This window comes from Ornithodoros turicata, chromosome 10 (assembly GCF_037126465.1).
Source record: "Ornithodoros turicata isolate Travis chromosome 10, ASM3712646v1, whole genome shotgun sequence".
Classification (NCBI taxonomy): Eukaryota; Metazoa; Arthropoda; class Arachnida; order Ixodida; family Argasidae; genus Ornithodoros; species Ornithodoros turicata.
The window spans coordinates 8,508,769-8,534,257 of NC_088210.1; the positions used below are offsets into that span (position 1 = coordinate 8,508,769).

At 47.2% G+C, this 25,489-nt stretch overlaps 2 protein-coding genes across 3 annotated transcripts in view; one reads left to right on the forward strand and one right to left on the reverse strand.

The window, feature by feature from the left end:
• LOC135370098 (COP9 signalosome complex subunit 7b-like) overlaps window positions 1-25,489 on the forward strand; it is a 337,544-nt gene that overhangs the window by 17,664 nt on the left and 294,391 nt on the right. The gene's annotated exons all lie outside the window — the stretch shown is intronic.
• The window catches only part of LOC135370752 (uncharacterized), a 97,632-nt gene that overhangs the window by 4,808 nt on the left and 67,335 nt on the right, over window positions 1-25,489 (reverse strand). Inside the window, exons 8-10 of one of the 2 annotated variants that reach the window (XM_064604573.1) lie at window positions 16,417-16,555; window positions 9,401-9,511; window positions 4,047-4,082 (exon numbers count right to left, since the gene is read on the reverse strand). In XM_064604573.1, coding sequence (XP_064460643.1) covers window positions 4,047-4,082; window positions 9,401-9,511; window positions 16,417-16,555 — 286 coding nt within the window. Of the gene's footprint in view, window positions 1-4,046; window positions 4,083-6,877; window positions 7,594-9,400; window positions 9,512-16,416; window positions 16,556-25,489 lie in introns of those variants that run through there. The other variant, XM_064604572.1, reaches the window with a different exon arrangement.

A 25,489-nucleotide genomic window follows, 5' to 3' on the forward strand; every position in this document is an offset into this window, starting at 1 on the left:
ACGGCGACACAACCTGGCCCGAGCGTCTACCCTTCGTCCTGCTTGGCCTTCGCGCCGCGATCCGCCAGGATGACTGCAGCGCGGCCCACATGGTCTACGGCTGCCCGCTCCGCCTTCCCGGAGCATTCTTCACCCCATCGGCCCCGCTCGTGCACGACCCTTCCTCCTACATCGACCGTCTCCGCCAGCTCTTCCGGGACCTCAAGCCCACGCCTACCCGCTCCGCTCCCGCAACACGCGTGTTCGTGAGCCCCGACCTTAATCAAGCCACCCACGTCTTCGTCCGCCGGGACTCTGTGCGCTCCAGCTTGCAGCCTCCCTATGACGGCCCCTACAGGGTCATCTCGCGAGCCGCGAAGTTTTTCCGCCTCGATCTTCCACGGGGACCTGACACTGTGGCCATCGACAGGCTTAAGCCCGCATTCCTGGAGTCTGCACCTCTGGTATCGCCCGACCCGCCCTACCTACGTCCGTGCTCAGCTCCTGCCTCCAGCATTCCTTCCCCTCCACGTCGGGTGCATTGGGCGCCGCAGCTCGCACACTACGAGCCGCCCGCCGCCTCGGGTCCGGCTCCTGCACTCCTTGGCCTCGGCGCCCGACCTTTCCGCCAACCTCGGCCCTCCTCGCCAGCCTTGTCATCCGCCACGGGGGGGAGCCCTGTAGCAGCAGCGTCATAATCATCACCAGCACCGCCATCGGTTACGCGCAGCACTGCGCGTGACCCGAGCTTTCGTTTTCGGTTCATCGCCATTAACCGTCATTAAACCCATCAACCTCAGTAGAGCCTGGTCGCCTCATTTCTCGCTCTACATGTCTCTATTTACACCTTATAGCTCATCACCCATTGGTAGCGAAACTTTATTGGCGCAAGAAGAGCAGGCCTTTAAAATCGTTGCGGAAGCAAAGCATCAATTTACCTCGTTTGTAGTAAAGCCAACGGTGTCTTCGTCTCCAAAGTGGTCTCTGTCATTGCCCTCGATCTCTCACCCAGCATTCCGGGACTCAATGTTAAGAAAAGCAAGTGCCGCCGTCACCCCTTCGCTAGATGTCATTGACGTGATGTTAGGCATCTATGCTGAGTATAGACTGCCGTCTATACCAACAGGTTCTCTACACCTGTAAGTTAATCGGCGGCCTTCATTATTTCAGCGATCCAGATGCCTCACAGGTATCGCCTCGCACATTGCACATCCTCTACGTCCGCAGAGCTTCAGGGCATCTTGTAATTCCTGCAGTATGCTCTGCACGAGGCTCCGCGAATGCGGGTTGCATACACAGACTCCAGGGCAGCTCCGAAGTGCATAGAGATCATGGGCGTACGAGGTACCTTAGCTCCAATTGTCACGGACTTCCTCCACGATTTTCAGCGTCTCTGCGACGTAGGTCACTCCACCTTTTCAGTGGAATACAGGTCACTGTGGACTAAACGGAAATGCTGACAGAGTGGCTACTGCTGCCAGACGGTGATACCAAATATGTTGACTCGTGGTGACAGGAGGGCATTCTTGTTGGCGATGATTCAACCAATGGTGACTCAACAATATCGTCAGGACATTACAGACAGGTTCTCGTTGCATGCCGTCGATCCAACTTTGTCGTTTTTCCTCCCAGGCAATTTGCCTCACTGTCTCAGCTCCCTTTTGCGTCAACTTCGCGTCAATGTGGCCTTCACCCCACAGTTCAGACACAGACTAGGGTATACTTCGCCCAGCTCGTGTTCCAACTGCGGCATGGTGACAAGCATTGAACACGTCCTCATCAACTGCCGGTTGTGCAGTTCGGAGAGAGAAATGCTCTACTCCCAACTGACCTGTATCAACCAGCCCCTCAGCTTTGCCGCAATCTTGGGTCCTTGTTCTAACCTGTGCAGCACCGTCAATGCCTGCACTCATTCATTACGATTGGCACTAATAATATTTCCAATTGTATTTATGTGTATGACTGTTCTTTCTATGGCTAAACTTGCACGCGCCGCCCACAGGCAAGCGCCCGGACAGCCCTCTGCAAAGCGCCACCCACCATGCGCAGAAAAATTCGCGAACGAAGTCGGTCCAGGCTGAAAAATCTGTGACACCAAGCGTACGGGCAGCCCTTCGCCCATGTGCCACCCACCGCACTCAAAAAACAAGTCGCGAACGAAGTCGAGCCAGGCCAAAACATGTCTGACAGTAAGCGTCCGCGCAGTCCTGAGCCCACGTCCCACCTGCCGCATGCAGAAAAAAGTTAGCGAGAGAAGACGGCCCAGACCTTCCGCACCGCCTGGCGTATTTTCCCTGCAACGAATCAAGGCCCTATACTACTGCTGATAACGGATTTCTTCACATGGCGATGTGTATATATTGGGCCTTGTGTTTCTGCTTTTTTGTTTTTATTTGGAGGTTTGAAAACCGAAATCATTTCAGGCGATGTGTATATATTGGGCCTTGTGTTTCTGCTTTTTTGTTTTTATTTGGAGGTTTGAAAACCGAAATCATTTCAGAAGCCATAAAACAGGACAATATCGCGCGATATCGGGTAGTAAACCATACCTTTGTTCGGGTGGAAAGCTAAATGGAAGGTTTTTTTATTTTAGATGACCATGGGATGTGGCACAGTTTTGCCGAGTTAGCAGTGCTTCTAAGGAATTTTGCCAAGTTGTCGTGTTAAGTGTTTTTAGTGCTTTACCCTGATTGCAACCACACAAACAGCGGGATCGAAAGAGTTTCACACTGCCCAACAGGCTCCCCACTGCGGCTGAACAGACGTACTGTACGGGTGATTCTCGCTCTGATGTAATACTTGGACATGGAAACAGCCGTACTGATTCACGAACATCCCGATCTCAACAAATCTCGAGACGATATCTAGCATGAACCGCTACTGGGTCTACCTTCTTGAGATGTTTACCGTGAGGAGGTTATCGGCCCCACAGGCTAACGTTCCGGCATGCGGTATAAACACATCCTTGCATATGACGAACTCAGCGACGAGGTACAAGAGACAGGTAAAATTACTTCCGTCTCCTTTTGTCATCCTTGCATTTCAGAGCTAAACACAGTAAAACCGACTCATGGCCATAGACTGACGTTCTCGTCGCCCATGTCCATTTTACTACTTCAGGATGAATTGTTTCTTTGGGTATAAGCCAGGAAAACCTTGCTCGGTGAAGTATAAACTTGCCCCAGCTCCAGGCGTTGCAGCCATGGCAAATTCTTCACACTTAGGGACGTGGAGTGCCCAGCACTGCCAATCAGCATCTTAGGTTCACCTACAATATAACTTGTGCGACATCATCCACTCATCCGAAAGGGCAGTAATGCGAGCAAGTTGGGTCCATACATTAAAAGACATGACAGAGTAAAAACGAATGACGAACACAATCACAAATACCATCTATAGCTTTCTATTGCTTTCTATTCTAGCTTTCTATTTCTATTCTTTACGAGGTGGTCGTAAAGAAGCGCTGTTGTGGAGCTTGACTATAGGTTCCTGGCCTAGAAATTTCATAGGCCTCCATAGCTCCATAACCAGGAAACTGTGCCTCCCATCATCCACCCGAAACCCTCCACGTGTAAATAAACCATATGTCAGTACTCGTGGTGTGTCCGTCCTTTGTTTTTGCTCCTTCATATCTGTTAGTACAACAAATTCTTCACATTTTTGTTTTCATGATCGTAATCATGACCTAGCTGTCTCATTACCACAGGTGAGGGTCCCGAACCTGCTGTTCGAGATCATATCGGCTGATATTGCCCTATTTCACAGCTCCTGGAACAAAACTCTGTGTTTACACTGCGATATTATTCAAATAGTGTAAAACAAAAACAAAAACAACAACAAAAAAGACAAACACACAGGGGTCTAAGTGTAATGTGTCCCTGAAGTGATCCACACGCATATTCCAGAGTGCCACATGCCATTCAAACGAAAGCTTCTACCTGTCAAACAGATAGAGCTCTCAGAAAAGGGAAAGAGGATTCAACATTATACTAGACAGCTTTGCTTTCGGAACAGGCTTGACATCATGTAAGGGTGTGTAGGACAAAAATATGAAATGAAATACTGACCTCATCATCTGGTCGAGGACAAGCAAGGGACTGAGTCTGAGTGAGTAAAGACAATAACGATTTTTAGGATTGCGTCTGGAAATCGATCTGTGACAAACTGACATTCGTTTTGTGAAGAGTCGGTTGACACTGCTGCATGGTTATAGTCAAACTATAGTAGTCAGCAGAATTCTACCAGAGTACTGTGATTCCTGATATCAAACATTAAACGCAACACGGATATTGCGAATGATGATAATTCAGTTTACATCATAAAAAAAAAAAAAAAACACACGAGTTAAAGGTACCATGAAATGATTTTCGCGAATTCCGAGTACTCTGTAGGAAACCGTTCTCATGATCCCTCACTATCGTACACACGTCGACTTCTAACCGTATTCAGTACAGTTTTCAGACAAAAATTGCAGGGCGTGACCGCTGGATATACAGTCAAACCTCGCTTTACGAACACCCTTCGTTTCTCAAAAAATCGTTCGTAAATCGAGGTATTCGTAAATCGAGGTCCGAGGTGTGCAGTGCACAAATACCTCACCAAACCACGGGAAATTGATTTGAATAAGTTTTATTTTTGAAAATACTGCGTAATTGTGCTTTGCACCATACTTTCTGCAGGGTCTATCCTGTTTAGAAGAGATGACAGAAGTCTGACACTTGACTCATCCACCCGGTCCTCAAAGTACCGTATCGCGCGCGTATGAGACTGCTTCCAACAGCAAATATCACGCTTGTCCCCGGCTGTCAGGACTGAACGCCTTCTCTTGGAACGGCAAGATGTTTCCATCTCGGAGACCTGGTCCAAACTCACAACCGTTCGGCTGTAAACGCCCGAATTATACTTTCCGGAAGTGGTGAATCATGTTTGTGGAACGTAGTGGCGTTGGGACATTGTATGTTGGACCTTGACAGCATGCACTCGGGAACTTTCATTATCCTCCGGTCCATTGGCCTGTCCTCTGTACGTTCATGACGCCCGTTCGTATATCGAGGTCAGAATGGCTTGGCTACTTTGGGTCCGTTCCCTAATAATCCGTTCATAGTTCGGATATCAAGGGTTCGTAAAACGAGGTCAAAATACACGGAAAAAGTTTGGTTCCCTGTGGAGCCGTTCGTAAGTTGAGGGAATTAGTATATCGAGGGTTCATAAAACGAGGTCCGACTGTATGCCTTCGAAGCGGGCTCTCCAATTCCAATCCCATTCTCTCAGCCAGCTGTGAACGACGAGGTGGACACACCCCGCGGGACCATGTGGGTGCATGGTTTCGGTTTGGACAACAACGACGTCTTATATTCACTCGTCGAAACCACTTGAAATATGGCGAAAAGCAAATTGTTTGCAATAGAGGAAGAGATTGAGAAGAGAAGCGGTACATACAGCTTCTAGGGATCGTTCAGTAGTCAGCGCAGCTCGTAAAATGTCACCGATGTATGTTCCGATAAAGAAGTTCAAAGAGGAAAACGTGCTCCGGTAACCACGCTGACAGTCAACGGCTAAATTACATTTCTCGTGGGATTCTGTGTCAACGGTTCGATACAATCTTGTCTCCAGGTCAAACTGAAACCTACTTCATGGCTTGTTTGCAAATTTTGCAGTTTGCTCGCAAAAGCCCTTCCACGAATCGGCAAGATGTTCTGTGTATGATGTCACGGCCAGTTCGCCTCGGAGGCGTGCCGTAGCAGCTGCCGTTCGCGCCCGTGGATATAGAATATCTTGGCTATTTGTACCTTTTTCAACTTCATATTTCACAGAGTGAATGCTTTAGTACAGGGAACAAATTAAATATGACCGTGGGCTTGTCAAATATCGTTTCATGGTCACTTTAAGATTTTTTCTCCAGTATTGCTTGATGTGTGTCATCCATGCACAGTTCTTGCATCGTTTACTTATTCTCAGATGAAAAGCCTTATATCAGACTAGATGCTCCAACCACATGAAGGCCGCCCTCGGTGGCTCAGTCGGCAGAGCGTCCACCTGTCAATCTCAGGGCCGCAGGTTCCAAAAAGCCGGGATGATTTAGTGTATGGGCACAAGTTACTCAGGACTGGCACCGCTGCTGATCACCATTGTCCCGCCACGCAATGCTCCGAATTATGGATGCATATAACCCAACCGTGGATCCTTTTTATCACTGCAGACTCAGGGCTTTGAGTGTCGGTGTACACTCTTAAAAATCAACATCAACACATAGGACGCTCCTGGTCGACCTGGTGGACGCATCTCGAACGACGACGTTCCCGCCCCTGCTTTATCGAAAGAGGGAGGCACGTACGGTCTTTTTGGTAAGTGACTTGTCGCCATACAGGGTGATGGACGGACAGTTGACTGCTTGGAGGCTGCTCAGGTAGTCAGGTAGATATTGCTTCTTTGTTTCTTCAGACATGGGGATGATGCATACTATGGCTACGCTGTCGACCAAGAAACGAACACCAGTGTTATGGTCAGAAAGGTGTATAGAAAGGTGGATGCCGTGATCATGATTTCTGACATTTACGCGCTTGGTTGCCAAAAGATTGATGGTACTGGCACTCATCAGTGTTCGCCCGTTGCTGCTACACTCTTAAAAATGAACTTCACCGCATAGCACGCTCCCAGCCAAACATTATCTCGAATGATATCGTTATCTGCCCTGATTTGTTGGAAACGGGAGGCGTACGCCTTTTTTGTGACACTTATGCTGTTCATAATTGTCACAGAAAAAGGCGTACGCCTTCCGTTTTCAACAAATCAGGGCAGATAACGATATCATTCGAGATAATGTTTGGCTGGGAGCGTGCTATGCGGTGAAGTTCATTTTTAAGAGTGTAGGGTGAGGGACTACGACGGCGACGCAATAAAGCCTGTGAGCGAGTTGCAGGGCTGCGAGGTCTTCGAAATCGAAATTGGGAACTCCATCGCGCAAGTCCTGAAAATCCGACACTGATGGTACGACAGGTTGTGGGTAAGCGGCTCACACGGTTGAGGGTGGCATGTCAATCATTTTATGTGTCATTTCAGCTAAGGCTTGCAGTGACACGGCCTCGGATGTGGTTAAGATCACGCGCACTATGTTTGGGGGACTCCTTCGCCAGATGTTTGGGGGACGTTGCAACAATAGTTTCCTCAAGATCAAGTCGTCCAGCGTGGGTGCCTTGCCTACCAATAACTGTTGCATCCGGCGAAGGAGCTGTTCCCGTTTGTGGTCTCCAAGAAGTTGGGCGGTGAGGAGTTGCCCAAGGCGCCTTTGATCTGTTGCCGTAGTGCGATTCGCTAGCACCGTCTTCAAGGCTTCCTACGGATTGTCCGAGGGAGGGCCTGTGATGATCTCCCTCACTTCGGCTTGTTCTGTGGAACCCAACGCGCCGACGATATGTAGTAACTTCATACTCTGAACTGTGATGGCCCGAAAGGCATAATCAGCCTCAATGTTGGCAAACCACAGCTGATCATCAGCACAGTAGAATGAACGGTGGAATTTTCACTGCACTGTGATGCAGTCCTGGGGGTGTGGCTTCTGTTGCATGGGAGGTAGTTGGTGTGGACAGTAGCCATTTCCACGTCTCTGTCACCAGTCTGTGGAATGCAACATGCTTATACCCAATGCTTATACAAACGCAAAGGTAGAAATATATTTATTGTTGCACAACATCCTCCCATAACACCTCTGTAGAAAGCACTAGCGCCATCACAACACCAAAAGTCCTCACGTATGATAACACCACAGCTATCAGACACTGATAGCGGTGACGCCGCTACAGTGTCTCTCTCTCTCTCTCTCTCTCTTAAAAATGAACTTCACCACATAGCATGCTCCTAAGCAACCATCATCACGAATGACAACGTTCTCACCTCTGATTTGTTTAAAACGGAAGGCGGAGCCTATTTTGTGCTCATTACGCACGGCACAAAATTCCGGAGCGTGCTATGCAGTGAAGTTCATTTTTAAGAGTGTACAGTATCATTAGTATGGCATAATTGGTACAAAAAAAGGCATGCACCTCCCATTTTTATGCAGTAAAGGGAGAGAACGTTATTCGGTATTCTGGCTGGCTAGGAGCATACAATATAACTAGGGTTCGTGGTTTTCGGCATTTTCCGAAAAATGCCGGAAAACACCCCCCGAATGATTTTTTTTAGATTCGGAATATTCCGAAAAAATCCGAATTTCTCGTACCTTGACAGCTGCCATTCCTGGAACCGCAAAGGGAAATCCCCTTAGAATCTCCCGTTGTCGACTATTTCTCGAACTTGGCATTATCATCGGGCTGTGCCCTTGTTTCGTTGTGCTTAAAGGAGGATGACCTCAGCTTTGGCAGCACACGTACTTAGTGACACACCTATCTTTAGTGAATTTACTATTCAGAACCTATGTGGTCTGTTGTTGTCGGGTTAAAAAGAGATCACCAGTGTACGGAGCTCCCAAACGGTTTCAAAAGCCGATCGCAGATCCCCTGCCCTAGCCTTCTACTTAATTTTTGTGTTCTTTGTATTCCTCTATCTACTCCCCTCCAGTTACGACTTGGAGTGACTTTTGTTTCCGTTCATGAGGCACTTCAAGGCACTTCGAGGCACTTCACTGTATGAGGACTTAGTCTTTTTTGACTAAGACTCGTTTGATGAATCTCGTGTGGATGATATAAAGCGCGAGTTTTTCGAATATGCTGCATGCCCTGCCCCTCAGGTGGATATATCTCCTATTATGTTTTGGACGACCCCTTCCAACACATGGCCTTTGGTATCGCAGTGCACCTTAAGCATACTGGCTATTCATGTTTCTAGCGCTAATGTTGAGCGCGCGTTCTCTAAACTGCGTGTTATTAATCGCAAGGAGCGAGCCACTATGACAGATGCGAGCATGATGATGTACGCTTGCATCTATTACAACATGAGCTAGTCTCCTTGTTTGCTGGTTTGGCACAGGCAATGAAAGACACTGTTAATGAAACCATGAATCGATTCACTTCTTTTCGATTCGTTGTTACTTCGCGCGCAAAATAGGCTTTCCTTCATGCGAAATAAATAGATGCCCGTATTCGGGCATTTATTTTTTGGGCGGAATATAGATGCCGAAAAAATCCGATTTATAGTCCCCCATATAAATGCCGATAAACACCCCCCGAATTGGGTTGAAAATAAATGCCGAAAACCACAAACCCTAAATATAACGTTCATTTCTGACATGGCCTTTCACCACCACAACCACCTCATTTTTGAATCTGTAGGAGGGATATCCATGAAGTGGGGGGGAATTGTTGTTCTTTTTAAGAAACAGGGAAATACCTTTTCTTCATATAACCTTACCTTACTGTATATTTCTTGGTTTAGAACATCTTGCCACTCTCTTCGACGCCACTACGCAATATATGTCGTATGAGCTTACCCAATATTCCGCCGATTGATTCTTTACCCAGCCCGTGGGTGTGGTAAACCCGAAGCGAAAGAGGCCCTCAATGCCCCAGCATGCAGTGGTGCAACGGGGGTCCCACTCGTTCTACAGGAATGAACGGAAGACGAACTGTTAAGAAGCGGTCTGCCTGAAGCAATCAAACGCGAGAGTGTTTTGTTATTCAACTACGTTAGCTCACTGGCTGTGCGATTATTGTTTGTCACATGACACCAGAATAGGAACCAGTGATGGCCAGTAGTTAACTACATCTAATTAAAGTACTTGTTAAACTACCTGATTGTAGTTAAAAAGCAGTTATCAACAACTTGCAGAAATGTAGTGGCAACTACTAGTTAAACTACTGTTTCAAGTAGTTAACTACAGTAGTTAGGTTACTGCAGGCGACAACTACTTCCGATTTTGCCGCAAGCTTTACGACACGACTGTGCTTCCGACTTTTACCTTGAGCTACGTGTTTGATGAGAACGGAGGTGCAGAGCAATTGTGCCGTGCATGTGTACTAAATCTTCACTTTTAATGCTTGTCTAGTGAAGCCTCATTTGCATGAATTTGCATTGAAATAGGGTGGCTACGTGATCGATCATCGTGGCTAAGCGATTTTACGGTCCACAGTGGCGCAATCGGCACCCATCACAATATTTGTGCGTGGCGCATTGACCTGTGACGAAGGAGCCTGAATGTAAATCTCGCACGTACGTGATGTTGTACGTACCTTTATAGCGGAAACTTTCACTCCATAAAAAATATTTCCGCAGCAAGCTCTTTTGTCGGCGCATAATATACAAGAGACAGGCAGTGGACTTTACGACAGCGACGTAGGCACAAGAATATATTTTAAATATCGTTATTGCTCCTTTTGATTCACATTCACAAGAACACTACAAGGGGTTGGTGTTGATGGACAACGTTAAGTAGTTATAGATGTATTAAAATGCATTGCAGTAGGGAAAGAAGTAGCTTTGACTACTCCCCTGAAAGTAGTTAAACCACTAGTTACTACTAGAACTAGTTGCTACTTGAACTACTAGATAAAATACTCTATCGCAAAGTAGTTAGTAGTTATAGTTAAGCTACTGTAGAAGTAGTTGAGGCCCATCACTGATAGGAAACGCTTGACAGGGACTTTCACCTAGCAATATCTACTCCCAACTGTGTTTCAACAAGGCAGCGGTTGCAGAAGGCCACAAATGAAGCAGTGCTATGAATGCGTGAGTTTGTACAGGGTGTCCCACCGAAAAAGGGCCAGGGGCTAATGAAAAAACAGAGTGATCTACACAAATGGAACCAACTGTACGTGTTTGGCTGTTGTGTGGTCTATCCAAAAATATATTTTTCATCGCCCCTTGTCAATTAATTAGTGGTAATTAATTTTCCAACTTTTTAATTATCGGTTTTAGCTCTCAGATGTCAATGAGGAGGTTGTAGTACATGTCGAAAAAGACGCAACTGAAGTGGTTCGAGGTTGCTATGGCTTGTGGTTTAGTTTTTTCCCGGGTTTAAAAATTGGTTTCAGAAGCCGCGCGCACCACAGAGCGCTTCCCATAATTCGGCGCCCGCGTGCGACGATTGCAGTGCACTCTGATAGGTGTGCCGTGAAACAGGTGAAATATCTTCCTCTTGTGTGAAGTGGCCCAAGGATGGTCTCCAAGTGCTAATATCAAAGTCAATGTACGCCGGAGGGCGCTGGAATCGTCGCGCGCGGGTGTCGGATTGCCGGACTTTTAAGCTCGGGAAAAAACGAAACCACAAACCATAGCGACCTCGAACCACTTCAGTTGTGTCTCTTTCGACATATACTACAACCTCCTCATTGACATCAGAGAGCTAAAACCGATTATTAAAAAATTGGAAAATTAATTACCGCTAATTAATTGACAAGGGGCGATGAAAAAAAAATTTGATAGACCACACAACTGCCAAGCACGTACAGTTGGTCCCAATTGTGTAAAGCACTCCGTTTTTTCTTTAGCCCCTGGCCCTTTTTCGGTGGGACACCCTGTAGATGCTTGCATTAGTATGCGGTAATGCAACTCAAAACGATAACGGCACGCGAATGTGGCGCTGTTCGAGTTTCAGTATTCTGTGGAATGACACCGTACGGTGAAGAGGCAGATCCAGGCCATTGATTTGGGGGACTGTTTCTTTCTCAGAGAGAACGCGTTGTAGGGGAAGGAAGAGAGGGAACTCAATGTACTAATCTGGGGGCTTTTTTTTGGGAGATCATCCATCCGCAACCCCCCTTTCCTTCGATTTGCCACTGCTCTAGACCACTCGGTTAAAGCCGTCAAAACAGCCACATCCACATAATCGAGTTGACCGACAATGCCTCGGTTATTTCCGGGTCAATATCCTGTCTGATTCTATGGTGGAGCTGCTGGCACGGACCCTGTTGTGGAGACCGGTGACTGTGCGTGGCCCATCAGAAGAAAGTATTAAGGGTGACACACACCCATTTGGTCTCCCTTAGTATAACTGCCTAAAGATCTCAGGTGACATTCCCGCATTTAAGTGATTACTTCGTAATATATCTTAATATAATACTGTTAGCAGAGGACGTTATATCTGTTAGAAGAGAGCGACAACTACTGTGGGCGTGCGTGCACTTTGTCGCATGCCTGAGTTCTTAGCTGGTTTTGGACTGCCCACCCGCACAGTAAAACCTGTCTTGTTCGCTGGCACTGCCTGGTCTTTGCGTTCCTTCCTACAGGTTATGGGCCCAGGTTGCGCTCTTCACCACTAGTTACCCTCGTCTAGTTTGCTGGCTCAAGCCACGGGAGACTCCAATAAGTTCACAGTGGCGAAGCTGGCGGCTGGAAACTACCAGGCGTGGAAATTTAAAATGAAAATGCTGCTGATCAGAGAAGACACCTGGACGCACATTGCGTATGCTGCATCTGAAAGTCCTCTCAGTTCGTGGGTTGCTGGAGATCGTAAACCCCAGAGTACCATTTGTCTCAGCATCGACGATAGCCAAGTGCATGTTTGCAACTGTTCGACGGCAAAGCAGATGTGGGACGAGCTTCGGAAGGTACATCAGGCGCACATTGGATTTGGTGGAGCGATTAAGGGGCATCGGGCAGGAAACGACAGATTTTCAAGTGGCTGCCCTCCTCCTAAGCTGCCTTCCAGAGACCTATGAGGCGCTCGTCACAGCCGTTGATGCGCGCCCAGATGACGACCTTACTCTGGAATATGTCAAAGGGAAGCTCGTGGATGAATTTAAACGGAAGCAGGAGTCGGCAGGTTCGACACACGACTGGGAAGCAGCGCTTCAAGCTCATGGCCAGCGGAGTTCTAGGACAGCGGCTTCGACAAGAGAGTGCTATTACTGCAAGAAGCTTGGTCACTTCAGGAAGGACTGTCCTGCCTGGAAGACTCGGGAAACGTCCACAGAAACAGCGGGCTAGGACAGCGATGTCTCAGCATTCATCGTCGTCTGAAGTTGCTTTCTTGCTGACGAAAGATTCTCCGTCGAAGAACTGGGACTGGTACGTGGACTCCGGCGCCACAAGTCACATGTGTAACGATCGGAACTTCTTCACTGAGAACTACAGTGACAGGATAGAAGTTGTCTCCGTGGCAAACGTGCCACAGGTTTCTTCCCAGGGAGTTGGTGACGGCATCCTGCACTGTAGAGTATTCCCATCAGCAGTGAAGAAGGTTCGCGTAAGGAATGTGCTCTATGTACCCTCCTTGGACAGCAACCTTCTATCTGTGAAGAAGCTCGGCAACGTGGTGTCGTTTCGCGGAGAAGAGTGCACTGTCACAAAGAGCAAGGGTGTCGTTGCTACAGGGATGATTCATCGTAACCTGTACCGTCTCTCGACAGCTAGTAAAGAGATGGCGAACCTCACGCAAGTGTTGGACCACCGGAATTGTATCCATGTGTGGCATCACCGATTAGGGCACCGGAATGCTGATGCGGTGAAGCGTTTGCGTACGGAGAGTCTGGCGGATGGAATCAATGTCGAAGCCTGCGACCATGTTCTCAAATGTCAGAATGTACTTTCTCACACTCATCGACGACTCCTCCAGATACACTGTTCCCTACCTCCTGAAATCGAAGGACGAAGTTGCCTCGAAGCTTGAAGAGTACCTGGCGTTCCTGAAGAACAAATTTGGAACTTACCCGATGGTCCTACGTGCGGACAACGGAACCGAATATACTGGCGGAAGAACACGGCAGGTTCTGCGTTGCCGTGGCGTAGAGTTACAGACCACTGTCCCGTATAGTCCAGAGCAGAACGGCGTAGCTGAACGAAACAACAGGACTTTGTGCGAGAGCGCACGAAGTATGCTCTTTGGGGCGGACTTGCCAGAGGCGTACTGGGGTGAAGCCGTCCTGACCGCTTGTTACCTTCACAACCGTCTTCCTCGTAAGGCCGACGGCAAGACTCCGCATGAGTTGTGGCACGAAAAAAAGCCCAATCTAGAGCACCTGCGAATGTTTGGAAGTCGAGCATTTGTGCATGTCCCAAAAGAGAATCGCGGGAAATGGGATTGTCGTGCTGTCGAGGGCACTCCACTTGGGTATGGGCGAGCACAGAAGGGATACAGGATCTTGCTCAAGGGCTCTCACAAGGTAACAGTGACTCGAAATGTGGTCATCGACGAGAGCCCAGTCATAGAGAAGTTCTGTTCCAGGTCGTTACTGAACAGGCCAGCGCGTCCTCGCCCCGCGGAATACCCAGGTGACCGCATCAAGTGTGGCCTGAATTCAGCTCTGAGCGGAAGCGTTTCTCGAGAAAGTAAGATTTAAGTGGAGTTATGCTCAAGCTCACCTGCGACGCAAGATGGAGCACACGATGTCTCTCCCACAGGGGATGAGACCGCCACAGAAGCGCCTGGACCTCGACGGTCAGCAAGGAGCAACAAAGGCGTCCCTCGTCCAAGTCGCCTCACATATGTTGCTCAAGCAACCGTACCTGCAGACCCGGTGAGCTGGAGGAAGGTGCAGATGTTGCCTCTTGCTGAAAGGACCAATTGGATTGACGGCGCTCATGAGGAAATCGCGACACTCCATCAGTTGAACACATGGGTCCTTGTGGAGTTACCCCCAGGAAAACGACATTTCGCCTGCAAATGGATTTTCAAGACTAAGCGGGATAAGGAAGGCAACGTTGAGAGGTATAAGGTGAGGCTTCTTGCCCAAGGGTACTAGCAGAAGTATGGGGAGGATTATGACGCTACATTTACCCCCGTTGCGAAGCTGACTACTCTGCGAGTACTCCTTACAATATCAGCGGCACAGAAACTAAAGTTACGCCATTTTGACGTAAAGACAGCCTTCCTGAACGGTGACATTGACGAAGATATATATATGAAACAGCCAGAAGGATTTGTTGCCAAAGGGGAAGAACACCTTGTTTGCAAGCTGCAGAAGTCTCTTTATGGGTTCAAGCAAGTCGCGAGAGCATGGAACGTAAATGCAAATAACGTGCTCCTGCAGGAAGGATTCAGCCGCAGTGAAGCAGATCCCTGTTTATACTCGAGAACAATAGGTGGCGGTCGCATGTATGTTCTGCTGTACGTAGATGACATGTTGATCTGTCAAAAAGATGGCCTAGTCATTACCAACGTTTGGAGAAGCTTGAATCGGCATTTCGAGCTGAAGGACCTCGGTTACGTCAGCCGCTATCTTGAGATTGAGGTGGAAAGACCGAAGGATAATTGTTTCTTTATTCACCAGAAAAGCAAGATCGACACTTTGGTGGGAAAGTACCACCTGGTCGACGCCAAGACAAGGCGCACTCCAATGGACGTGGAGTATCTCAAGCTAACTGGGGATAAGGACGTGCTGTCCAGCAATGAACAATATTGGCAGGCTCTAGGAGAGCTTCTGTACCTTAGCACGACCACCCGTCCGGATATTTCATGCGCAATTGCGGTTCTGTGACGCAATCAGCAAACCGCGGCAGCGAGACTGGGATGCCGTCAAGAAGTTGTTGCGGTACCTCAATCACACTCGAGACCTCAAGCTGAAGCTTACGGCAGACCCAGGCATGCAGCTAGTGTGCTACGTAGACGTGGATTGGGCTGGAGACTTGTAGGATTCGTAAATCGACCAGTGGATATCTGATACAATTCGGAGGCAGCCCCATCTCCTGGTCAACAAAGCAGCTTTCCGTTGCTCTGTCTTCTACTGAGGCAGAGTACGTCGCGGCAGCGTACGCTTCACAAGAAGTCCCTTAGGCTACAACACCTTTTGCCAAGTTTTGGTCACCATCTGGCTGAGCCCACTGGCATGCTTGAAGACAATCAAGGCTGCATCAAGCTTGCACTTGGAGAAGGTCTGACCGCGAGAACGAAACACATCGACGTTCACCACCACCACCTCAGGGACTTGGTGCAACGCGGACTCGAGTTCGAATATTGTCAGACGGGCAAGATGGTTGCCGACGCGTTGACGAAGCCTATTCCACGACAGCACTACGAGACCATCAGAGAGCGCATGGGCCTTATTAAGCCCTAGTTGTCGACGGAGGGTGTTAGCAGAGGGCGTCATATCTGTTAGAAGAGAGCGACAACTACTGTGGGCGTGCGTGAACTTCGTCGCGTGCCTGAGTTCTCATCTGATTTTGGGCTGCTCACCCGCACAGTAAAACCTGTCTTGTTCGCTGGCACTGCCTGGTCTTTGCGTTCCTTCCTACAAATATAACAAACTATATGACAGACTTATGACAGCCCAAGTGAAATTTCATAGATGTTCAATGTGATGGCACATGGCCATGGACAGGATTTGGGATCAGAGTTATGTTTGAGGGTCTGCGACGAACTTACTCTCTGCCATGCACTGCACTGCACTGCACTGCACTCTCTCTGTTACTCTCTTACTCTGCACGCTCTGTGCCAACTGTTCTTAGCAATTATAAGGTTACCGCATCTAACTGAAAGAGACGGGAAGGCTTACGGCTTTTTGTGTCAATTTTCATGCATGTGTTATCAGCATCCATTCAGTACACATTTTGCAGTGTAGATCAAATACTCACCCACTCGTGTGAAAATGCCCTCATATTCTGTATGCAATAAGGTGCTCTTCTCAAATTAAAAATTCCAAAAAACGATGGGATACAGCAAGTATCCATCGTGTTATAACACTGCTGTTCGTTTGTCCCAGTCAGGGCAGCCCTGCAAATGAAACAGGACATTTTGCATTATGAGTCAGTAGTACGCACTGACCAGTGGCTGCCGGCAACACACAGGGGAATGTGGACACCATTCAATTAGCAATTATAGCTAGCTATAGAACCTGCCACAGTAATTGGGACCATGCAGGGAGTCAGTACTCTAATTGGGGAGCATCTAATTTACGACCACAATACCCTGTGTATTGCTGGCAACCAGTGCATGGTCATAAAAAAAGGATAAAACAGATTGAAACGGAGTGAAAAAAACCACAACAATTTATTCGAAAATCGAAGAAATCGCTTCAGAATGGCCGAGTGATTGCAGAGATCGATGACAGGTGTCCGCCTAGTTGCAAGGCATCACACCAGATAGTGCCACAGTCATAGCTTTATGCAAGAAAGAGAGAGAACAACAAAATAATACAACCACAAAATGCTAGGCACACACCACTAAACATGTGATAACAATTGGTTTCAAATTGGTCATAGCTGTAGTTGAAATGTTTTCCACCCAGTTCTTGCAAGAAGTTATAGGGAATTTTCATGATGATGTTCTTAAAATCGTACTCGGCTTGCATTAGCTGGGCGTTCATGGAAAGCATGAAATGAGACAGGTCGTAGTGACAGAATTTGTAAGGGCTTGATTGGAAGTCAGACCGAGAAAGTCAAACGCGCAGAGCAGGGTGACACATAATTTGGAAGACACCCTTTGGGGCTAAACATTTTCGAAGTGAGCGTCCAAGGTCCTGGCACTCAAACTTTGCACTTCGGTTTCCAATCCGAGTAAGATGTAGATGGCTGGTGTGGTCTGAAGCCGCCACTCGTATAAAAAAACAGAGAAGGTGCCAGCATCACCTGAAGTGTAACATGACATCTTTATTGTCCACCTTGTAATTGTATGTTTTCTTGTCACTAGGGGCGATATGAGATTAAATTTGTTGTTGTTTAACAGGAAAATGACGTGAATGTGAAGGCAGGTACCATCAGGCAAGGCTGTTGGAACAGTTTATCTGTTGGAGCAGGTATTTATCTGTCTGACGAGGTCTCTTGACCACACACACGGTCCGACCACAGTCTTTTGAGCCATGTGGAATGAAGCACGACGTCTAAAATAGGCGTACTACATGTTAGAAGTGATGAGCTCGGTGTTCGCATACATGGCTGCCGTCTTCAACATGCCACTCAACAGATGCTTTATTGAGAAATTGACGCCTTTCTCGTCCATTTCTCCTCTGTCGTCGCAAATGATGCGCATGGTCAAAGGCACGAAGCTGCTATAGAAATCCAAGTGTGCCCTTTGCAAATTTTGAATAGAAAATTGGATCACAGTATTATTTACCCCATTGATTGAATAAAAGAGTTGGAAAAAAGTATCTTCCACTCCGTATTGAGCAGATTCATCAGACAGAGTGGTGACCATTGCAACTGTTTTTATCTTTCATTGATATCATGGCCAGAACACGATGGATGTGTGACCCTCACGCTGAACCAAGGAAGCGTCGTGTGTCGGTGCTTTTCATGTCTTTGGCATCGTAGCCTCCCATTGGTCTTTCCAGCGTCCCGCATGGTATCCTGCACGTCTCTCCCCATTGTTATAGCTCTCCTTTTTACTGCGTCCAATATTCCTCCGCTGTTAGTGGAATTCCGTGCCAAGCGCTTCAGCGTTTTCTTGGCGATCGGTTTTAGTTGTTGCTAGATTGGAATGATAAACTTGGATATAATACACAGCAACCACCTCCTCGCTGGGAAAGGGGTCCCGTATACATGGGAATTATTTCGGGAGAATTGTGACACATAGTTGAAATGCAACATTAAATTGGTTCTACCTTTGGAGCGCAACAGTAAATGCTTTTTGTTTCGTCCACCAGAACAAGTGCCACCAAGGGAATTTCAAATTGAGACAGGTTAAAGAGACTGTAAAGTGAAAAATAACCCCCATATTTTTGCCCACTATCGTGTACAACATCGTTGTTTGATAACACACAGAAAACATTACTTCACAATTCGGCATGTTTTTTGCATACAAATATCTTGAAGATTGCTGGAACATGGACGGTGCTGCCAACAATCGCGAAAAAAGAGCAACTTGGGTTTCGGGTCTAGGGCTCTCAGGGATTGGTCAACCCTTACCACGTGAGAGTTAATTTTGTAGAAAACAAAGTTGACACCATTACCTTACAGCCAAACACTATCTTAAAAATGACTCTCACTTCCATAGTTTCCACATTGATAAAGCATTAATAAAGCATTCAGTTATTTCGCCGCTACGATCCGCCGCGACATCTACAAGGCCGTCTGTGTGTTATCGTGTTTATTGTCTTCATTGTGGGTGGTCGTGTTGGTCACGTGAAGCAGAAAATGAAAGTAAATGGCGTGTTTGTGGATGCTGTGTCAAATATTCGAGAGACCTACATGTGCCGTTCATCTTTGACGACGGACGTGTTCTAGCAAACATGACCCGCATTTAGGCACATAGCTTGTTGTCTGCCTAACAAACTTCGGGTGGCGCACAATGGCGCATTTATGCGTGCGAAATCTGCAGAAAAATTGTGGAAGTCATACTCAGCTTAAAAAATAAACGGAGCAACGAAAACGTCTGCCTCCGTGCATCAGAATAGGGCAACATGGTGGACGCAGGAGAGTTGTGTTCAAGTACCGCCAGGGGAGCTATCGGTGCATAAATCGAAACGATGTCCCACATGGATGCTCATCAGCAGTACCCCTAGCGGAGCCTGCACATAACTCTCCTGAGACCGAAATGCACTACCATGCACTGTGATGACCGCCCTATTCTAATGCATGGAGGCCCATGTTTTCGCGCTCTGTTTATTTTTTTACGCTGAGTATGGCTTCTACGATTTTTTTGTAGCTCTCGCACGCATAAATACGCCATCTTACGCAACAGGAGTTCCTTGGGTAAGTAGACAACGAGTTACATGTGAAAATGCGGGTCACGTTTTTATGCACACACCCTGTACACATTTTAACCATGAAACATAACAAGATTAAATCAAGAACAGGCAAAGGTGTGTATATGAATAAAAGTATGTCATAAAATGCAAATTTTTGGCCATCCGTAGCATTTTTCTGGCTATTTGCCTGTGATCGAGTCTTTACTAGGCCTAACAAGGACGACGACGAAACATAATATTTTTAGGTAAACATCAACACTGGAGCGTAATTTAAAGGTGATTTGCAAGATAACTGCAACAGAATGTACTTGCGGAATAAAATTGAAGTAATTTGTGAAAAAAAATTGCCATAAAATCCTCGCTTTGCCGTTCCAAGCTACGCCCCCATTTTCGTGAAAATTTTGGTGTCATGGTGGCCCGCGTAGGAAACGGCAACCAATGAAAAACGCTCAATTTGATTGACAGGTCGAGCCTCTTTTTTAGGCTCCTCCTAATGACCAGACTCCCTTTGGCATACACAGCACTGGTTGATGTACTTCTCTACCATTAAAGGTGTTTGTCAGTCAGTGCTTTGTCTGTTTTGTCTCTCTGTGTCCCCTGCACTGGGGTTTTATCGCTTTTAGCATTAATGGGTCATGTCTATACCTGAAGCTCCATCCACTTTTTTGGCTTTCCAGTGGTGGTTGGTTTCCACCAGTGGTGTCTTGAAATATTGGGCGCTATCAATCAAGCTATCCTCACTATTTGTCCCTGTATCTAACATGGGAAGCGCCATTTTGGGTCGCAAGTGGATTGGATGGGATTGAAATGAATATCTCTCGCAATCTGCAAAAGCAGTAGATTTTTTGTGCAAATTTGGTGAACGCCACTTAGGGAGCGTAACATACGTCGGGAACTTTCGTCTGCTTCCACCGTTGCACAGCTGCTGGCAGATCCACCTGCTGGAGCAGATTCTGTCGTCGGAATGATTTTTAAACACATCTGTATGAATAGTTGGAATATAAAAGGCAATACTGTTTATATCCATGAAATCCAGCAATTAAATATATAAGATTGTACAGCACAGTGCAGTTTTTGTTATGATTTCGTTGTGGTCGCCGCGATCGTCGCGTTCACTAGGCCTAACATATGCGACAAAACGTATTATTTTCGCTTAGATATTGATGGATGAACCAGCGCCTCCTCTATGCCTCCTCTTGCCTGATCACTGGCTGGTGCACTGGCAGGCATTGTCCCCTCCAGCTCACTGGAGAAGTCGTCCTTTTGCACTCTGTTTGCTTCAATGGCTGAAATCGGAGTCGCCGTCGGATTACTGTTCACTGCACTGACAGGCGTTCTCTCCAGCTGTTCACTGCAAAAGTCATTTCGTGCTGTGTCACTCACAAGTGGGCCGGGCTTAGTGCAACGTGCGTCTGTAGTAGACGGAACACGCTTTCGCTTCCTGATGCTCTTGTCATCACGTTCAACATGTGGAACCGGTTGCAGATATGCAGGATATCCAGGGAAAATCGAAGGGACGGCTCCTCTCTTTAGCTGGCGGGTTTTGGTGTTTTCCTTGAAGTCACTTGCTGCAAAATGTTTGCTACATACTACAGAATAGTTCGACGTAGAGTTCGGCACCCAGTTCTTACGCGATATGACCTTCAGCCACTTGCTTCGTAGCTCGACATCAGCGGGCACCTCGTGAAACGAGACGCCGGGCTCCTTCTTCTTCGCGCTCGAAGTACAGAACGGCACGAGGCAGTACCGCATTCTCGCCTTTTTCCCGCGGTAGCATCCACAAGTGAAAATAACTTCGTAGAGCAAACACACAGACACGATTTTTCTGGATTTAGCACGGCATACAGATGATACAAACGCTAGTACCCGACGGCCGAATGTCAAGGAAGGGAGTGTCAGCCTGTGGCGCCCCATGCGGAGAGTGTCGGCGTAGGTGCGAGGAGGTTTGGGAGAGGGCTGGAACTCGCCGTGGTCGCAATCCGACAGGCATTCCACAGTATAGAGGAGGCGCTGGATGAACGCAAGTTGAAACTGATTTCTGAGAAAGGTATATGTGGATTTACATTTGCAGCATAAAATTAGAGTAGTCTGTGAACATTTTGTGTCACGAAATCTCCGCTTCACTGCGTTTGTTTTCGTCGCCATTTTGGATGGCAGTAAGGTGTCATGGCGACCCCCTTGGCAAAGAGCAAACCAACCAGAGGAGCGAAACTGTGATTGACAGGTCGAGCCTCTTTTTGTGACTCCTCCAATGGCCAGACTCCCTTTTAATATACGGCTCTGCAATTGTTGACAGACTGCTCGGTTTCCTACTAGGTCCCTGGACATGCAATCATGGAAAATTCGATTACACAAAAACTACAGCGATTTCAGCAGAGTTTTTTGATATTTGAACTTTTGAAGGTTCAAGCTTTTCGCTGAACATAAAGTTACGATAGGTTTATATTCACTTTTCGGTCCCTTTAAGATACGGGGTGTTATCTAACATGTAGATGATGTCGTGCTTCTGTTTCTTGTAATAAAATGGTAGTACTTTTAATATCGTTTCTTTCTGCTCTCCACAGGGTTCCACGATATTTGTGTAGCCATGTTGTAAAACAGTGTTCCAGGAATACTTGGCATCCTCTTTCTTCCCTGTGAACGCGGTATGCGATTGGAAGCCCAAAAGCACGGCCAGGTACAAGGAAAGTGCTAAGGTTGAGGTGCCCTCAGAAAGTCAAATTTTACATTTCTGTTGGGCTCGATCGAAGCTGAAGCACGCTTGTTCGCCATATCGCATCCTGGAGTGCTTGGGGTGTAGCCTAGTAGCTGGGAGGCAAATGTACTTGCAAAGGTCGAAGGATTTTTCATCTCGGTAATTAAGGAAAATGACACACTACGGGGAGACAGACGAGTTTCTTCATGTCCCTCGACAGGCGTGAGCCATAGCAGCTTTAAAAAGGGTTGTGGCATGTGCAACTCTTTCGGCGTTTTCAGAGAGTAGACATTATCCGCGAATTATAGTAAGGCATCGAGCTTGCAGCTGGAAAAACTTGTTGAGTATGTTACATGGGGACACGGTTTCTGAATTCAAAGTGATATCACCAAAAGCAACAGGCGCGGCATGCTCCAAGAAAAAGATTCCGTGAAATTCCATGAAATCCCAGGCGAAAATCTGGACTGGTCCCAGAATGGTTCCAGTTGAATCTGGACTGGTTCCAGTTGGATGTTTGATGGTCCCGTAATGGTTCCAGTTGAATGTGGATGGTCCCAGCTGGATTCCCAAGTGGGGTGGTTGGTTCCACTTTGGTGACATCAGTGGTACCACTCTGGTCTCAGATGGTTCCAGAAGTTGCAGCTGGAGCCTCACAGGTACCATTTTGTTCCCAGAATGGTCGCTGAGACTCCAAGTTGGGCAGCTTCCCAGCTTCCCCCTTTAAGATTTCATCTTGTCCACACTTGTCATGTTTTGTTTGATCTATTACTCTGATCTATTGTAGCACAGGCATGGTCTCTTTTTATTGCTGTTTATCCAGGTGCGCGCGTCTGCGAATGCTGTAACTCCAATTCGTGCACATTCTCATCTGAGGTGAATATCATAACATATTAAGTACCAGGGAAATGTAAAAAAATACATCTCAACAACAACAAAAATTAAGCTAAATACTAGAAGAAAGACAACAACAACAAAAAAGAAAATGTAATTGCAGAGGCTGATGCAATGTGAAGACGCCACGGCAATTCAAACTTCAAACGGCGAGAGCCAAGAGGGAGAGGAGAGAGCGAGAGGCGAGCGACGGAGCGAGAGGGCGAGAGTGGCAGGTGTGGCAGTTGGAAGTTAGTACTTCGACGCGTCGCAGCAAGTTGGTTTTCTCTTCAGTAACCGTCGCAAGGATCAGGCCTCCACAGCTCCCTGCATTTGCGGCAGTAGAAAAATAAAATTACGTCACAGTCACGTGGTATTACATCGTCAGGCATCATGACGGATGCCCATTGGCCGCAGGAGGATGCGCGCTCCGGGATTGGTTGATAAAGTTTCGAAATATCTGACAGCTCACTTTTCGCGGGCAGTCGGCCAGCTGAACGACCAAAGAGGAAGTGTATGCGCGGGTTTGTTCGTGAGTTATAGTGACTCTGGCCATGTACTGATCTCCGATAAAGTGTCAACCTACGGACATTCTTGCCGAGTCGGAACTTGAATGCTTGGTGAGCTGACGCCTGAGGAACACTTTCGAGCGCTGTCGCATTTTCAAATACAGTGACTAAGAAGAGAGTGTTCGTAAGGACAAAAGTATTTCCCGTGACTGTGTGACCCACTGTGCATCGCCAGAATGAGAAGAAGATGCTCATCTGTGAAACGCACGCACTCGTGGACTTCGCTCGCCTCCAGAAGTAGACTGTGTGTGTGCTTTGCAAGTTCGAACTTGGTTTGGTTGCTGTCTATTCAAGGAACGAAAGGTCCTGTACGCACGGTGAATATATGAGTCAAACATTTGAGTTTATACGTTGCATCAATAAATATGTATTTAGCCTATCAAAAATGTCTTTGTTATTTTGGAATAACGGGCGCCAGGTATGAAAACCAGTAGAAGTCAATGACAGCCAGGGCCGGCCGAAAGCCGAGCCAAACGGGGTGGTTGCTGATTGGTTTGCTGCTAGGCATCACGACGCATTTTCATTGGTCGTATGTCCAGTGTTGCCTGAATTATCTCAAACTATGGGCTCTATGGGGAGCTGTGGGCGCCTGGCAAGGATGGTGATGGTGTATCTCCTGTGCAGTATTTACGTGTGTTTCAGTGCGCTTTGTAAGACAATGCGATGACAATGGTTCCTGTGCAACATTGTCGATTTCCCGGAAGAGTTTTGACGCAAAGAAGACGTAAACGGCGTAGAGGCAAGAACGCACTGTGAAACGCCAATCGGACTGCACGTCGCGAATGTTTGCAGGTATGAGTGATGACCGTGATGTTTTGATTACTATTAATTAGATGTTTCATTTTAGAAACTTCGGAGGAACTTGAAGAAAAAGAGGATAAGAAGATTCCGAACGTACGGTGAAGAGGAATGGGGTGTATGTCGCGACCTGCATAGAAAACAGGAGTGTCGTGTCATCTTCTCTAAGAAAATACAAGATGTGAGGTGGCCAACGAACGAAAGCTCCCTGTGGTCCGTGAGTGCATTGCACAGTCAGGCATATGCTTTGTCTAGACAAAGTGAGTGATCAGACTTATACTACATGGTATGTAAATGTAGAGATGTATTGATTATTTCTTTCTGCTCAGTGTATGCTTTTAGCAGAACAAACGGTAATTACTTGAGCAATATGTGCATTTCTACGCATTATTTTCGGTCATGCATTCAGTGGTCCCAGCTGCTAAGTGGCCGGATCCCGGACCACTTAGCAGAGGGGACCACTGGATCAATTCCACTGGTTCCACTTCAAGTGGGACCATCGTGAAGCTGGTTCCACTTTCAACTGGTCCCAGTCACTAAGTGGTCCCACACTCAAAGTGGGACCTGTCCAATAAACCACTTTGAAGTGGTCCCACTCCAGATTTTTGCCTGGGAAAGATTTCCGAAGGCAACCTGTGGTAATTAAACGTAAATAAAGGTAATTAAAGGGGAAGTAAGACCACTTAAAGCAAGTAAACGTAATTAAAAGGAATTAAATGAAATTCAAGATTATGTCATGTGACCTGCGGTTACCTTCGGTAATTACACGTAATTGAAAGTACCTAGTTGAGACGAATCTCCCTCTACCCTCCACCATACCTCTATTTCACAACTATCGCGGTATAAAAAAAGCCCCTTGCAAAATGTTTTCACAATGTTCTCTATGTAGTTCTAATGCCAACTGCTTTGCGATAAAGGAAAGAAGAAAAGGAGGCGCCCAACGTCTCTTCGACAGAACGCAGAAGCGTCGGGCAAGTGACGAGACGATAGGGGATGAGCTGTAGCTTCTTGGGAAGGACGCGGGGGTCATTACCTGAGTACTCCAAGCATGCACCCCGCAGCATACCCCGCAGGATGCACGCGGGAACGCG